Here is an 18,424-nt window from a genome sequence, read left to right as displayed (position 1 = left end):
CCTGCTGGTGCATGCCCAGGGATGGAGGGAGTCTGTCCTCACTGCCCTTTGAAAAAGGGACAGACTGCGCAGAGAGCACAGGGGCTATGGCATATCTGCACCACGCACAGGCAGCTCCTGCTTTCAGCCAAACCTTGGGGGAAAAAAGCAAACCAAACTCAAACAAATACTGCTATATTTCAGGGAGCAGCAGCCACTCGACTCTTCTGCCACGCGCTGGCTGCACAGCAGGTGATAAATGCAAGGATTTTACATGGTTTTCAAAGCACCCAGTAGCTGAGACACTTGTCTTCATGCAGGAGGGCCCATGGCCAAACTGCTTCTGCTAATTCACCTCAGTATCAGCCAGGAAAAGAGCTTTCTGTGCACTGTCCCCCTGTGTTATTTGCTGAATAAAATTCCTCCTCATTAACAGGCCAAAGCCCAAGAAACGGCCACTGGAACAAACAAGGTTCTGTGCAGAGATAATCCCCACCTCACTGCTGGGGAATTAAAGCAAAGAATTAGGCTGTAGCTGTTCCCTTCCAGCACAATGAATGCTTAAGCAGGTTACGGCTTTGCACTGCAGATGTTTTCTGGGGAGAAGAAATAATGACTTCTTTACCAGCCCGACTCATTTGCTGCTCTCAGGGAAAGAAGCCTGAGGATTATTTTTTGACAAAACAGTTAAGAATGATTACTGCATGTCAGTATATTTGAAGTGTTACCCGCAAGGATTGCTGAAAGTGCCAGTATTTCTCCAGCCTAGTCTTTTCCCTTCATTGCTGTTTGTGATATGCAGAAGGGGTCTGGCTAACTTGAGAGATGCCAACTAACAGGACAGTCTTCTCAACTGCTGCTGCAGCAAAAATTCATATAGGTGCCTGAGAAAGAAAGGTCCTAATTTGCTACACAGAAAAGTCTGCCCTTCAGGGACTTAGAGCTGGTTTGTAAAGCACTGGAAGAACAAAAGTTACCTGGAGAGGAAAAAAAAAAAGTCAGTTCTTGCTGCTGGACTTGCTACCTAAAGTGCTCACCAAAGGTGAAAATTTACCCTGTAATTCTTGAGGTGAAGCTGGCACTTGGCTAGTCAGGTCAAGAAGCGGCTGATCCACTTGAGGCAGACATGACTGGTGCTGTTTTGCGAGAAGGGGGGATGCTGCAGTTCTTACAGATTTTGATCCCGGCCAAGTCTATGGGCTGACTACACTCTGTACAAAGGCCAAGTGAGATTCCTCCTCCCGAGACATTTATAGCCAGACCGTGAGGGGAAGCAGGGAGTGAAGCAGAGCCCTTTCACTGTTACAAGGCATCCTAGATGGTAGATCCTGAATTCCTCCAGACCATGAAAAACTTAAGGCATATGGAAATGAGGAACAGTGATGGAGCAACAGCGGAGACTGCGATCAGGGCTAACCCTGAGGTGGTGACAATTTAGAAAGAAGAGCATGGCTGGACACAAACCCAAAGGGCATGGGGGCTGTCTTAGGAGAGTTAGCAGGATGCAGAGCATACAAGCCTTGCCAGCAGATCATCACTTACTAGTAAAGAAAAAGTGATGAAGCTGCCTGCTCTGTGACGGTACTACCCATGCTGGGTTTGCACTGGTTTCCACGCCATGCCGTAGTTAGAAGATGGCCTTAGCATGCTCCTTCCCTACCCCGCGCTGCCTGGAAGGTGATCTTTTCTCCTCCAAAGCTCTGCTTTAACACCCCAACTGCATGCGGTGTATTTGAAAAAAAGGGATGTTACCTGCTGCCAAAACCATAGCCCAACGGAAGCTACGCGGGCACTGTAACTATCAGCAGTAAATTCATGTGCGTACGAGAGCCAAGGTAACAAAGTCATAAGGGCCCAAGCAGAGAGGACTGCCACTTTGAAGTGCAGCAGCACTGCCTGGTTCACAGAGATAACCTGGGGCACCGGTGGGACACGCAGCTCCTCAAGGACACTGGTCTGGCTAGACCTGGGATTTGCTCCAAGTACAACCAGTGGCATACACAGTGCAACACAACCCCCCACTACTGATGAGTAAATCCACTGCTTGAGCTTACCTTTGTTTCAAGCTGGTATAATTTCCAGAGAGATAAATAGCAGTGTGGCTGCTAGAGGCTGTACAGGGGTGGTTGCAATCCAAACTTGCCACCAGTGATTGAATTGAAGAATCTGGCTTGTGCCAGCTGGGCAGAGAGATGAGTGCCATGGATATCACAGACCCAGATGTGATGCTGGGGATGAGCATGCCCCTAGCATGGCGCATCTGCAGCGACAGCATGGTTTAGTGACACAGACTCCCTCCTGAGTATGGGAGGCTCTGGGTTTCTTGCTCTGCAGCCCTTGGAAAAAACTTTCCTCTTTGTTTGGTGACTTCTCTCTTAAAATGAAGCTCTTGGAGGGGAGCTTTGCATTCCACTGTTATGGCAAAACCAAATTTGAATCCATTTCCCCCAGGTACCACCAATAATAAAAAAGGCCATACTACCAATAGCAGTTATAAAATTTTCGTGCATATGCTCCCTGAAAAAAAGCAACAAGGGACTTTCTGGCAGTAGAATCGTATGTCACCTCCTCTTCTGGGAGCAAACGCAGAACACCTGACATACACTTTCAATCAAACCCCACAACTCCCAAATTACAAACAGCAATAGCTGTAAAGATCCATTCACCTATTCTCAACCTAGTGATTATTTTATGAAAATGTTTAGCCACTATTGTAGTGTTCTAAAAATGTAATAATTTATTTCTTATATGTTTATGACTACTTCTGAAACAGAAAGGCGAATAATTCAAGAATGCTTTTGATTTTGACTTTGTACTAAACAAAGATGGTATAGTTTCTAATTTTCTCCTTAGGGTTTCGATATTACAAACCCATTGAATATTACAGTGTCACAAGTAGCTACTCGACAGTTAATTCCTATTCAGGAATGAAATCCTCTTTTTTTCATATTTTAATCAATTTTCTCCAAACCGGTAAAATGTGTAGACTTTTAATTCCAACCACCAAAAGCAGCGATTGAACAAAAATAATAATAGCTGCACAATATTTCCTCATTCCACCACCTCAGTAACACTGCTACAAACAAAACCTCCCCACATGATAAATGTTATTACAAACTATTTCCATCCACAAAGCCAAACCATTCGCTCCATCAGCACTCGCCCAACGCCAAGCATCTGCAGCTCCCAAGCACATGCCAACCACCTTCTCTGACACACAGCCAGCTCCACCTTTGACATGGGCAGAGAGGGACTTTCAGCCACCACGGGCAAATATGGCACATTTCGTACGGAGAGAGCTTGGTGTAAGAAGGGGGGATAAATCACAGCTTTCAGTGACGAGCCAAAGGAGCTGATTCGCAACTCCGTAGCATTGTGATGGTTGTGGGGATGATACGAACTACTCATCTTCAAGTGCTCCTTTTAAAGAGAGAGGTTGGATGAACAAGCTGGAGAAGCAAGATGTGGTGTGCTTGTGGAGGTTTGGCGACAAAGGCCAGCTCATTTTAATACAATGATATGCAGATGGTTTTGCTTTTTCAAATATGCTTAAGCTGCTCTTTAAGACTTGTGCGTGCTCTTCTCCCGGCATTAAAATATATTCATATTCCATGTGTGAAATGCCTTGTACAGCACAGCAGCAGAGACAGTATGCTTAAGTGATCAAAGCACCTTTCATAGCAGTACTACTAGCACTGACAAACAGACCTGTTTTACAAACGCTTTGGTTTATAATCTCAGCGAGAGATGACGTGTTTCCCTCCTCCACCCCCACCCCAGGTTGGATATTGAAGTGGCACACGCCGACACTTACCTAGGAAGCCCTCTTCATCCACAATGATGGTGTAGTCCTCTGGAGTTTCCGTGAGGCTGAAGAACTTGCACCTGGCAAAGGCAAACAGCAGGAGAACATGATCAGCTGCTGGACTGAGCGGAGCCTGGTCTTCCACCTATAACAGAGGTCCTTTTCCACCCAAGCTGTGCCGGAGGAAAGAGTCATGGTCTGGTGTGTATGGAAAGGCCTGAGGCATTAACAGACCTGGATTTTATTCCTGGCTCAGCCACTCACACTGCGTGACCCACATTCCCTACTGCCTGCCTATGCACAACGGAGCTGGTAAAACACTTATTATTTTTATGACTTAGTTCTTAGTTACTTTTCTTAATTACTGTATCCCTTAAGGCTTCCTGTCACAGCCCAGGACCTGCTGTATTGCAGTGACACAGAGCAAAAGGCTTTACTCACCAACTGATCACTCCAATGCCCTCCAAAAGCCTCCCCATGGTTCATACATGCACCCGTCTTCCCTATTTACCCACTGAAGTTTCCTGCCTCGTCAAGGTTTGACATCTAGTCTCTCAACGAAGCCCCAGTATCTCTTCTTACTGCTTCAGAGGCTTTTCCCACCAGCAGACAGCATCCCAATTCCCTCTGTTGGTCCCTGCCCCTTCCCTCAATAGATGCCTCCCTTCCCTGGGGAGCTCCAGGTGAAGAGACAAGTGGTAGGGACCATCGAGCACACGAACACAAGGTCGAGCTTCCCACCCTCTCAATCTCCTATTGCCTCTGTTCTGCTTTGCGCTCATCTTTTGACACCGCAGGCCATGTGCGGCCCAGCCTCTCCACCTCATTCAGCACTGAGCACAATGTCACCTCTAACATGAGATACAAAATAAATGTGACATGGGATTCTTCCACTGTAGACACACAAACAAAAAAAGCCTCAGCCTTAAGGTTTACCACCACATACAGCTGAAAAGTTTTTTTCCCTGACACACCAACGTATATACAGCAACATCTACTAAAAAACCCCAAAACTTTCTCCAGCTTCTATCCAGTTGGTCCCCAGCAACGGCAGGAAGGTTTGCACATTTTGCAAGCTCGTGTTCACCTTCAGCAGAGCACGCACTTCTTGAGCATCAGCACAGTGCTTGCTGGCTCCCCCAACCCACACAGGGCTCCTGGCCCCTCCAGGAGCATGCCAGAGCACATGGACTGTGTTTGCCGCCCAAGCTACAAGAGAAATTTTTCCCTTCTAGGAAGCTAAGTTGGGTGCAACAGGAAAAGCCTGTGTCTATAATGACCAAAGAACAGGATTTTGCAGTTACACTGTAATACTATCAGATTTATCTGAGGCAACCTACAGAAAATATTTTAAATACTGGAGAGAAAAAAAAAAGATTGTTCTTAAGGCCCCCAAATTTCACAGTGTGTTCGCAGTATAATTCCTCCATGAAGCACAGTTCAGCAGGACTCAGCAACCAGGGACTACTAGGGCTTCTCGACACTGCTGAGCATCTGTGTCCCAAAGTCTTCAGGACTTCTAAAAGCCAGAACCCCACACTAGTGGCTCAAGATTTCAAACAATGGAAGCATTCACTTGATTAGAGAATCAGATTAAAAACTGGCTTGAGCATTCTTTTGACTGACTGAAAGGAACAAAGATTGCAGCTATCCCCTCCAAAAACAACAGGGAGAAAAATGAGATGGCGGCTGCCCTCCCCCTCACCTCATCAGGAAAACTAGAAGAAACAACATGCAGTTCTATTAGTGATCCACCATGTAACCCACAGGATTTCATGTAAATGGAAAGTATCAGACAACCTGCCTTTAGAGACTCGTCCTGTCTTCCTAGAAGCATCCGTCACGACAATCAAGCATGACACTCTCCCTCCTAGCACAGACGTATCATTATAAAATACAGAAGTGGCCCGACCACAACAGAAACCACGACTTAATTATTTTGTGTCATTGGTAATAGCTACTGTGACAGCCACATTTACTAACTCAGCTCTCTCCAGGAATAGTGCCAAGAGAAGCAGAAAACAGTAGCAGCCCAAATTTTTTTACTCTTAACTGCACAAGGATGCTACCTGTGCGATGGGTGATCCAAGCTGGGTAAAAAGGACTTCTGGGACGCTGCTCCAGGTGGCTCCCAGGAGGCGTAAGTATGTATTATTTAGTGGATGAATTCCCTGAAGAAGTGACGGAAATAAAACTCTTTGCTACTACTACTCCACCGAGTCACATGCATGCTACTAGGCAGAAGCCAGTGGTCTTAAAGGAGGAAACATTAATATGAAAAAAACCAAAAATCTTTCCTGATCTGCAATGGCATTTATGGAAAGATTTTGTTCCAGAACAGTAATACACGTCTGTGTGCACACATTGACCCCAGCAGAAAAAGTATGATTGTGACAGATGCCATTTTCTTAGCATACTTCTAAAACTGATGATATTTAAGGGATATGTACAGATGATATCCCGTAATTGCTGGCTCAGAACGCATGTCAAAACCTCACATCTTCATATACCAGCTCAAAGCCCAATCCCCACCTCACTGCAATTCTGTAAAAGGTCAGCAGCATAGAGCCATCTGATTTTAAAAGCAAAGTCTTTTCACTACACAATGTGGTATACATTCACTTTGTTCTAGCCAGTGATGCATTCTTTTTCCCAGGGAAAAGCTAAAAATGAAAAATTGAAATTGCAAACATTGCGTGATAAAATACGGCATGGAAAATTTTCTTACCATCGCATGCTGTCAAAACTCAAGTCCTCACCCTAAAACCTGTGCCTCAGCATAGATATGTAAAGATCTACTTCCACTGTGAGAGTGCAAGTCAAAAATTGTCTTGAATCATCAATGACAGAAGAAACTCAATGTCATATCGCTCTCCTGCACTACACTACACATGCCTCTTCCATTCAAGTTATTTCAATAATTTCTCTTTCCTCTTACACCAGTTCTCGATAAGCTGAATGCCAACAGCATCTTCTATTATCACATCAAAGCCACAAAAGGAAAAGAATTGCCCTTTAATCATTTTGAGACATCAGGCAAACAGTATTTCTCTAAGTACGTGTGGAAAGCATATATGGAAGACGACGGTATTTTTAGTTTCCTAATAGGCAAACCTTGGATAGATTCTTCTGGATTTCTGCCTTCTTCGTGTTTCAGCACATTTCCACTTCAGCACTGTAGCCGACTTTGACTGCCTGACAACATATGTCTTTTTCTGGCAACACAGCAAATGTAGACCAATCTATTATTAGATTAGATCTTTGAAACTGCAAAGCTTACACTGTGTATGGAAGTAATACCCAAGCGTGCACAGAGCAGGAAAGCATGTGTAGGATGCAGCAACAGCATCATTTCAGTTTGCAAACAGCACTCAAGTCTCCACGGCAGAAGGCAGGAAAGCGTACTGGTGGCCTCACTTGCAGGTCCGCACCAGCAGCGTCTCCTCAAGACATTTGGTCCCCAGGCCTGCCTTGATCACAAGGGCGATAATACTGGAATGAATGACTTCCATTGGTTCTGGGTCACACACAAAGCACACGTTTGTGGGAATACTGCTATGGGTCATTTGAAAGTTCAGCACAGATGACGGTGCCACAAGTCCTAATTTCCTCATTTATAAGGAAACTACTTAGTTAATTGTTGCCTTGGCGGGATAAAGAGTTGCAAAGCCGTTTGCTCTATGGAAAAGATCCTTCCCAGAAGCAGGTGGGCAACTGGCCTCCCCACATGTCAGAAACCATGGCCAAGTGCCATTCAAAAGCAACAGAATGCCTAAAAGACATTCAAATGCAAAGTCTGGAGGTAACCCAAAAGTTTGCAAAGAAGCAGTTGAACTGAATGGGCATTAAGAAGCAGCAGCAGCAAGCTGATCTGAGTGAATATGAAAAACATAATTTGTTGGGTTTTATTCCAGGCTGTCTTCTCATTTTAGATGAGAAGGGATTTGTATGCTTCACTCTGTACATTACCATGTTAATATATATTCTTAGTACAGAAAGACAGTCTCATGCTAATCATCTAATTCTTGGTGATCTTAACTTCTTTGCAGTTTTATAAATAATGACAAGAGGTGGATTCTAGTACGACATATTGTGAAATGTATTTAGGAAAGCAGTAAAGAACACTTGTGCTGTTAATGCGTTTTGACATATTTGTGTAACATGTTAAGTACTTTACCCCATCTAATTACATGACTATACAGTCAAATGGCACTGAAAATTGCAAACAGTGAAATGGCTGGTGTTTTCTAAACAGCATATTTGTTTGTTAGCCAAAACACTTTGTCATCTTTTTGGTGAGACTGATAAAACACAGCTTAGCTGAACTCCAAAGACAAGAAAAAGCCCGTTGCAATAGGTGTCAGTTGACTTTCCACTCAATGCTCAGACCAGAAAGCGGTGGGTTCACCTTTCTGACAGCAACTTAATTCTGCAGCCTGATACTGGAAGGCTGCTACCCTGTTAAAAGGAGCATTATTGTTCATATGAGCTGTTTAAACAACCTCTGCATTACAGTCCCTACCCAGGGAAACACTAAAGATGTCACAGCACTGTTAGAAACGGTCAAAGGACAGTGGCAACATTCCTTCCAGTCATTAGCTGTGCTAAGATCTGGGACAGAGACATTCGCAAATACAATCAGGGACCGCCTAAAGAGTCACTGTGATAGCAGAGTTTAGTTCATTACAGAAAGTTAATAATTTTCAAAAACAACACAGAACAAAACTAACAGATTTGCAGCCAAGGAAAGCAAGTATTTATGAACAGACATAAATTCAGGGAAGTCCTACAGCCTGTGCTATGCCAAAACTTCCAACACGATAACCATGACGGTCTTGTCTAATCCATAATAATAATGACAGTTTAAGCTACAGATTACATTGTGTAAAGTTAAAAGTTTAAGCTACAGATTACACTGTGTAAAGTTAAAAGCGGAGGCCTTCAGTCAACCCCTCTCCTTGCTACTTTTGTGTAGCTGGGGAAGTTATCTAAGCCTTCATTTAGACTTTGAGAGAACTGGAAGCAGAATAATAGAAAAATGATAGGCACCCTGAAGGAACAGAAATCAAGACAAAACACAAAAAGGTTGACCTGCAATACAGAAAATAAATAAATAAATAGATGTGGATGTGCTGAAGAAGATACTGATCTTAAGTACAGCTTACTGATAAAGCCAGGACACATGGCAAAAATAAACAAGGATTATTCAAAAAAATGCCAGCTGGGTGTCTACTGTGTCAACCTTCATTAAACCAGTATCAAACTGTGGTTCAAGTCTTCATCAGAACAGTTCCACATGGGCTGGACTACAAGAGCTCATGCAAATCAAATTACTGCTGCAAATGAAAGATTAGCAGTAGCCTGAAACAATACCAACTAGTAATTCTGATATGATTTCTGTTTTTCTGGAGTCAGACTTGGTCAGTCCAGACTTCCCAAGCTGCAAGATTAAACAAAGCTACAATATTCAAGAGTTGTCCTGCAACATAACCACAGGAGATACTTTTCTGGTTCTATAAACACACACTTGAAGTTTATTTTGTATGACTAGCAAAGCCCGAGTCACAATGCTTTCACTAGCCTAAGCACATCATTTGCTGTATCGTTTTCTACAACTGTTACTTGGGATACTAAAATGTTATCTTTCTTTCATTTGTCATGACAGCATTTTTTTAATACTCCCTAAAAAAACAATTAGAAAGCAACATGCAACTTGGCTGGTTTGTCTTTCCCCCGTCAACAGACTTCCAGCATTGTATTTAGGAAGATTCTGTAAGAAAATCTGTTTTATCTCGACTTATGTGTAGAAATAAATTCTTGCCAAATGTGAAGAGAGAAGCCAAAACTATGCTGAAGTAGTAGTACGAAAATACGTCACATGAAGAAACGAAGGCATGTTACATGCCGGAATGGAGTGGAAAGCTCAGCTTACTGAAGGAAACTATATAAGGGAGATGAAAAGGTCCAAGTCCACCCAAGTGCAGCTCCCTCATTAAGCCACTCCATCTGATGAATGTGAATGGCACTGGTTTCGCATCCCAGCATGACTGCCAACAGGCAAAGAGTCTGTGGTGCTTAGCAGAGATGTACTGCAGGAAATATAAATGCAGTTTAAGAACATGCAAGTGCTACTGTGCTCATCTGTTATTTGTCCATTGAAGGAGCTAAATTCAGAGATTTTTTTTTTATGAACTCAATGAGAACAATACACAAAGCAATGACTTTAGGTGTGGACATACTGAAGTTAACACATCTTCTATACCCAAGACTTGTCCTGGGCATGAATCTGTCGAATAATTACCTGATGTAATTAAAAGTTATTCTTAGCACAGATTTTTCTTCCCAGGTCATAAATTATTTCAAGTGAGCTCTGCTGTGCAATTTTTACTTGGAACATCACCACTCACCACCTGTATTAGTGAATGGGGCTGGATCAAAAACCTGGATCTGAACTTTACTGCTCTGGCTAATGCCCAGACGATGCAAGTGCCAGGAGCGCTTGGCAGAAGCCCTTCCTTCCACACACTGAGAAAAGTCACCCAGTTACCTCCAAATGGCTCACTTGCACTCTGAGACTCCAGTCTGCAAGGCACCATGTAAGCATCCTCAATGATAAGGCTGCTCAAGGGTACAAAGCACAAGGACAGGAACCTGCAGCAGATCTGCACCCATGCTGCACCTCACTTCACACAACCACAGGGTGTCATTCTTTAGGTTTCAGCATTCTTACTGGATATTTAGCAGTGCTGGATACTGGTGCTCATAAGGATTTAGTGGATGTAGTGCGTCTGAAAGCCTATCCGGTGCTCAGAGAAGAAGCAGCTCTTGGTCTAAAAAACCATCAGTTATAGCAACATAAATCCAATTTTCTTGAAGCAACCTACAAAAAATAAAAGTAAAAAAAGGAAAATGGAATTGCCTCACCTCTACTGCTCATCCATCATTTTGTTTTGTCTTCTCTACCATCTTACTTCTCAAAAAGGGGCAACAGAAGTTGAGGGAACAAGTTCTTGATAAACTGAAACTAGGAAATCACTCCTTATAGTTTCAAGTTGAAACACTTCCTTTCAGTTTGAACTGAAATAAAAAAATTAATGCCAGCAACAAACATTTCATGGAAGGCACTATACAATTTTGACATAACTAAGCCCCTCAACTCTTAATTCCATAAAGAATCTTCACTGGTTAATGCCTTTTTCTTGGGAAATGTTTGTTTATCTTGGTGCAGCAAATGACAAGGGGAATGGAAGAAACCAGCAGTCATGGTTCAGAGTTGCAGACAGGAAGAAGATCCTCCACTAATCTTAAAGGTAAAAAAATATTAGAATAAACAGCATTTCAATAGGTATATGCTCATGCTTCCACTCCTACACTCTCTTCTCGGGCCTTTGAAACCGTACTGTTTCACAGCACAGATGACTGCCACATACACCTTGCTCACGCTGGAACCACAGGGCTATCTCTCTGGCTTGCACGTCACATGCACTACGAATGCTGCCGTTGGAGCACGTTTAACAAAGCCATCGTATTAAGTGAGCCACGACAGACCCCACCTTCCTCTTCTGCAGCCATAGATGAGCTGCACAGCATTGTGCTGGCCTTTTCCTATCTTGGAAAACTCATTTTTATCATCTGCTCAAGAAGGGAACACAGTAAGGCAGGAGAGAGGGCTGGAGGAGGGGAGAAATGAGAGGAAAGAAATGCATTTGGTTAGGATGCACTTTCCCAAATACTATTTGAACTTTCTAGATTCATTATGGGAAAAAAATTCAGGTGTCAGACTGCAGATGGAACTAGCTGCTTTTCTGCTGGAAAGCAGACATCTCTCCACGCTCTAACCACTGGAGACAGAAAACAGAGGAGAATTACTAGGTCATTCATCTTCTGTTATTCTCACAAACTTTGAGAGCTGTTGCTTAATACTGCCTGCGAGGTACTAGTTTTCTTTTCTGTCATCACACAGTAATTCTGAGCCCAAATTCATCAGCATATGGGTGAACACAAACGGAGTGAACTATGTATCTTTGTCCCTTGACTGTATGGAAAACATCAGCATGCCTGTTGGTAGGGAAACACAGCCATAAAGTCAATAACGGGTGTTTCTCCTCACTCGAAACGATTTCCTATTTTACTCATAACACAAATTTGGCAACTTCAAGTTCTGCCAGAATAATAGTTATTAGCTGATCTTGCCTACCTGTCAGAAATCAAAATCACTAGGCTGCTCTGATAAGGGCAGGCAGCAGGCAAAGATAAAGCCACAGCTTCCCTCACACCTTGGGATTTCTCAGTGCATGGCACAAGGCGGTGGCAACTGGGTGTCCGGCTCCAAGTACAGTCAGTAACTTTGCAGGGTCTTTGGTGGGACACCTGCTATTCACCCCAGGAACATCCCAGCGTGCATTCAATGCTGTTTGGCATCCGGGTGATGAGCACTGGGCACCTGCCTGGGTCAGTATGGGTTACTACGGCAAAAGCCTTTTTGCAGCTCTGGTTCTACAGAGCTCAAGGCAAACTGAGCACAGCTTTATTTCTTGATGTTAAAACCAGCTTTAAAAGGCTTGCTGTCAAGCCTCTGAGGAGTATTTAAAAAACAAGAGTTGCAGAGTCATTGGAGCTGATGTGCCTGGAGAGCCTCCCTGGCCAAGAAGCCCCGCGACATGGGCCAGGCACGGAGCAACGCCGTGCACACCAAGCGCACGTTGCCAGAGTCACAAGGTGTGAGACAAGCTCAGATACCCAACTCTTCCCAAGTCAGCATTCATTCTGTGCTGCCCCTTTTTACCAAATGGCGCATAAATTTCTACTGATTTAGATGGTCTTCTACAGCTCTAAGTAAACACTGCTAGGGTGACAATCTGTTTGCATTGCAAGAGAAGCACTGAAGCATGTTTGCAACAGAGGAAGGTACAACGTGTCACTGCTACCCCTGATCTAGCAGGCCATCCTGCCAGCGCTCCCAGGATCTGCTTTTTCCCCACCACACTGTTAACACAAGTCAGGGCTGATGTTGAGCTTTCACTAGAAGGAGTCTCCCTCAGCTTGACTACAGCCCTGCTTGCAACTTAAGGAGTTCTACTTGCAATATAAGAGGAAATTAAGTGAATTTAAGCCAAGAAGTTTAGTGAATCCTGTCCTCAGGAGTTCACGGCTTTCTGGTTATTGGGATATATAAGCAAAACCCAGTTGTAGGAATGGATCTTGCATACAGTTGGTTTTGGGTCACTAAAGACTCTACATTCCCCAAAAGGCAAACTGTGTAAAGAAAGCAGATTTTTGTTCTGAACACTGAAAACGTGGATGAGTAAATCTTCTTCCTCCAGCCGTCTCTGTTGATTGACCTATGCTGCCTATGCTACGCTGACCTGCTATAACCATGAGTGGGAACCATAATAACCGTTAACACGCAGAAGGAGCAAGGACACCTCCTCTCAGCCCAGAGCACTTTAGGGATAACAGAATACTGCCCGCAGGACCTCTCTGCACATTCTCCTCTGTTAACCTAAAACCTGTATGTAAACAGATTTTTTCCCCCCTTCTGCCCCTCCCAAAAATTTTTATTAGGAACAACTGTGAGAAGGGACTAAGACCCCAGCAGCATGAGCAGTGTGACAGCCCTCAGATCCAAGAGACATGAGAGCAGCCGATAATAGAAATATTCAAAAGATAAAGCAGCCTTAGATAACATGTTCCTCCAGTCATTACAGCCAACTACGTGAGGACAGTCACAAAACAGGCTGTAGTCACTAAGCCAGATCCTGTTTTAGAAGTGAAAGCAGCCTGAGACTGGTGACATTTCCAGCCTCCATGCCTGGTGGGATGGGAGCAGCTCTTTCCCAGTGCAAAGGCAGGCAGTAACACACCTCCTGAGTTATGGGATCCAGTCCCAAAGGCTCCAGGCACATCTCCACGTGCGAGGAGGTGAGCAGGGGAGGTTGTGGCCATTGCTACTAACCTAAGTCTGCACGGCTGCAAGGAAAGCTCTCTGCCCTTTAGGCAACCACATAAATTACATCAGAAATTATTTTAGTCCGCTAATTTAGATTGCAATGTCTTTGGATTTACAAATAGGAAAACAAGACAAGACTCTTATCCATTCAAGCAACAAACACCAACAAAAAACAACCCGCACCAAAACTGCCAGTTATGTTCCTAGCTCCAGAAACTCTAATCTAACACCTTGCTTCATACTGGTCCTATGGGCCAGCCTATGACTCGGTTTCCATTTGTGATACAGGTCTAAAACCATCCCTGTTGAGAAGTATGGGGATATAAAACCAAACCAAACCTCATCATATTCTCATTTATTGTGCTAATGGGAACTAAATGAGCATCTCAGGCATCACTTTGCTCATGTTTTATTGCTATTCTTCCTCCAGCTTTCTTTTTTGAACCAATATATCAGAAACAAAGCAATAGAGCAATAGCAAAAACGTTTGAATCCCTGAACTTGCAAAAATCATAAAATTATTTGCAAAGATGAAACTACTATCTGACGGATAGTGCAGTGCTGCCTGTACTAATTTCCTTCTCCGAGGATGATGGTAAAAGTGCACATCACTTCTTATTCAAGTCCTTTAATTTGTGTCTCTCTGTTTGATTCCCCCCCAAAGCATCTTTAACAATACTGTTTACAGTTTTATCATTGTTAATGACAGGAAAGTCATTTTTCAAATCTCCATGGAGGGTCAATGAATGTTTACATCAAAATGGCAAGAGCTCTTTGCTTTGGGAGAGAACGCTGTAATCAAATCTCTGAAGGGGAAGTCAGAGCAGTAAATGAAAAGGAAGCTTAGTTTGTGTGCATTGGAAAAGGATTCATTTATTATCTCACAATTAACTAATTGATCCAGACACACCTTTTCCTCTTCTCTCTTTGCTATCCCAGCTTGCCAGCACTCTTAAAAGCCCATCTATTGCAAGCCAACTTATGCACACAAGAGATGCAAAAGCAGTTCTTACCATTTTAAATAGCCCATCATTTATTTAAGCAGACGGTAACCGTGCTTTAAAACCTTTTTCTTTTCAGCAGTAACAGTATCCCCGATTACTCTCAGAGCTAAGAAAGAGAGGTGGAGTACAACACAGAATTTTCCTTAACCACAAAATTATCTTCTACAAATCAGAAACTGAACGGAGAAACACATTACAGATGTGGGTGTGGGACCTAAGGTTTACAGTTGAAAACAAAGCATGATTTAACGTACAACAAAGGCTTGTGAATACATTTTACCAACTGGATCCAGAAGGATTACCCTATGAGGACAATGCAAATGCTGAGAAAAAGAGTAAGCCTTGTTTCCTTTCCCCTTCCAAATCAGGCACTATACATCAGTACTGGCAAGTTTGACTCTCTCTTATGTTACTCCTTTAATGCCCTCTGCTGCAGAATATTGACTTTGAAATCCTACCAACAATAAAATACAATTGAATTTTCATAAGTGTAGTGCTACTGCACATCCAAACCCAAATATTTGGGATACATAGTAGCTATTATTGTGTTCAGCCAAAAACCAATGATTATTTTGTGGACAGCACTGAAAAACACAGACTGCAGAGCATATGCTTTTTATTTCAAAGATAGGAGAAACCCAGGTTCAACCCAAAGGGGGCAAGAGGTTCTTATGAAATTGCTCCAAGATACAAAAGAAAGAGGAAGAAACAGCAAAACTCTTGTGGACTGGAATTGATGAACTTGTTTCCCTGCAGGAACCATAAACACAATTTTCCCAGCATGGGACGTAATAGTTCTCCCACAAATTACTAAAATATCTTTCCAGCGCTCAATATAGAAAGCTAGATGCACAAGAAATGTTTGCAGCTTCAATGCAGGCAGTAATTGAGAACATGTGTGGCAGGGGGATTGAAGGGGGAGGAGGAGAGAGAGCAAGCCATACTCCATCGAAACGGAGCAGCAGGAGAAACACATTTCAGTCCTCATCATTTTCAAAGAGCTTCCATTTGCAAGTGGGTCCAAAACCCCGTGTTATAACTCTGTCAAGGGGGAACACTGTCTGCGAGTCTGCACGTCAAACCCAAATTTAATGCACATTAACAATTTAAGAGCCATTGTTGAGCCTGAATTAAAAAAAAAAAAAGTTTCATCAACCCTCCCTTAAGCGCAGAGAGTGGGTTTAGTTTCTTGTCTGAATTAAGGACACATTTACAGGAAAAGCTACCTTTGACTCCTTTCATTCTCCCAGGCTCTGTTTTTGGGTCCTACCCAACACGGGTATTAACTAGCCCAGTGATGAACAAGAAAAGCAATATTTCTGCATATTCTAGCTGACATTATGTGCAAAATGTGTTGTAGATATGCCTGTAGCCAGCTTTCCATAAACCTGTAGTTAAGGTGTTTACCAAATCTACTGCACTCAGAGGGACTGAAAGGAAGCTTCATTTGCTTCCTTTGCTAATGAAGCAAAAGGAAGCTGCTCTCGTGCCAATTCTCTCCGTTTTTTTGGATAAAGTTCCCTATACGCGTAAGCAAAGAGGAAAACGCATTTCAAGAATTTTATTTTTTCTAAAGTCAGTCAATACTGACAACCCACAAAGTTTCAGCCTTGAAAATGCCAGCCAGTATTATTTTTAACAATGCTCTTCCAAAATGCTCTTTCTAAATCAGTCTCTTCAGGCTGCGAAGGAAGAGCCGACAGTAAAGGTAGAAGCATCAAACTTCTTCCCATGCCTACCAGACCCAAGAAAAACATGAGAAATTATTCAGCAAGAGAGCATTACGTGGCTCAGCTTGAATCCTGTAGTTTCTGAATATTGCCCCTGATATCCAGGTGCCAGATCAACACCCAAAACAAAAGCCAGAGCTCCTGGAGAAGTCAAGTCCACTGATAATGCAGAGTGGGTCACTGTTTGGCTCAGAAACAGGGTCACAGCCGGTTTTCCACAATCCCATAGGCATTTCTAGTTGCTCGGTCACTCTGAAGGAACATTACAGCCACTCCGCAGGGTTTAGCCTCGCTGGGTCTGTCTCGGATCCCTGCAGGGCCATCAGCATGAAAGGTGTCAAACAAGCTCAAAAGCAGCTCAAATCGGGGCCTCAAATCAATGCTCCAAAAGGCTCCAGAAATTAATGGAGTTACTCATTGCCTCACTGTGTTCTGGGGCTTTGGGCATGTTTGTTGGCTACTTTAACTGGCTACACTGTACCTGCAGCGCCTTCATATGTGGCTTTTGATCCTTTCAAAGTTTCAGCAAAAGAACTCTCTCATGCTCTCTGTACAGCACCTAGCACAACGAGGCTCAGACATTTCTAGAGAGCATGTGACACAGAAGTGTGCATTAGGAATACTGTTTTGTAAGGCTGTTAAGTTTGCTGGGTGATGAGAAAACAGCTGCTTACAGCCAAGGATTCATAAACTCAATTTCCACCTAAAGATCTTATAATGCCTGGTGACTGAGTAATAAGATGGCAGGTGAAATACAAAGTCAATAAATGGAAATTAATGCATACTGGGGGAAAATAATTTAAATTCTGAATGAAGAATGACAGGCTCTAAATGAGCTATTACCACTTAGGAAAGAGATTTTGGAGTCACCACGGGCTGTTCTCCAAAAGGGTCAAGGCTTTCAAAGAAGCTGAGAGAACAGGAGTAACCGGGCAGGGAGGCAAGAACATCTCATTACCCCAAAGAACAAATCCAGCACATACCCAGCTGCCAAGTACTTCACAATCAAACCAACCCAAGGCTACCAAATGGCTTGGAATTCGGTTGGAAGAAACACAGAGAAGGGGCCAAGGGTGATCCAAGGTGTGGAAAACTGAACAGATGAGACCCGTCCAACTGCAAGAAGCAACAGCTCAGTGTGGGATTATGGGAGAAGTTACTATGGCCAAGGTGATTAAAGAATAATAATTCACTGTCTCACAATGTGTGAAAGCGGGGCGTGCAATCAAGTGATCTGATAGCACAAAGTTTTCCATTCAGAAACCTGCATGATTTGGTACATATATGAGAGAGGGACGGCCAGATAACAACACAAAAGCCAATATGTGCAGGGAAAGAGATGGGTTCAAGGAAGAAGAGTTCAGTGGTGAACATGGTGGCCCCGATGAAATCTTCCCTTTAGGACATCTCTCACACTTCTGGCTCTGGGAGGACGCTCCAGGGTACATACACAGGCCCTGGGTCACTTCCCTGAGCAGCACAATCAGTGCTATGGGAGACACAGCACTGGGCACGATGGCTCTTTCCTTTGACCAACCTGGTATTCCAAAGGATAGCATCGCTCAAAGCAAGGGTAAGACATGAAGATACGGCATGAAATAAAAACCTGTGGGTCTCAATCCTTTTTCTTTTTTTTTTTTTTTTTTTCTTTAGGAAGTACTTGTGCAATTCTGGCAATCTCTGACACCTAACCACCCTTCAGGTAACCAGCCTGAGGGTCAAACAGCCCCAAACACATGCAGTTGCAGAGCAAAGCCCTCTCCATGCCATTGCACCCTCCCAGTCCTTCTAGGCATGTGTCCTAGAGGGACTCTTCATGCTGAGTTGCCACCTTGGGAGACATTTGTCAGCTCTTTCCCAGGGTGGGAAAGGGAGAATTACCAGCACTAAGCTGAGTTGGTTGGCTGGCTAAGGTAAGTCAGAGCCCACTGCCTCAGACACAACCACAGAGAATTCC

The 18,424-nt window shown here is 43.5% G+C and overlaps 1 protein-coding gene across 1 annotated transcript in view; it reads right to left on the bottom strand.

The window, feature by feature from the left end:
- Positions 1–18,424, bottom strand: part of CASTOR2 (cytosolic arginine sensor for mTORC1 subunit 2) — a 125,626-nt gene that overhangs the window by 56,821 nt on the left and 50,381 nt on the right. The window contains exon 2 of the mRNA XM_059829345.1: positions 3,794–3,864. Coding sequence (XP_059685328.1) covers positions 3,794–3,864 — 71 coding nt within the window. The remainder of the gene's footprint in view (positions 1–3,793; positions 3,865–18,424) is intronic.

Source organism: Gavia stellata, chromosome 25 (genome assembly GCF_030936135.1).
Source record: "Gavia stellata isolate bGavSte3 chromosome 25, bGavSte3.hap2, whole genome shotgun sequence".
Classification (NCBI taxonomy): domain Eukaryota; kingdom Metazoa; phylum Chordata; class Aves; order Gaviiformes; family Gaviidae; genus Gavia; species Gavia stellata.
This window is presented reverse-complemented; position numbering and strand designations above follow the sequence as displayed.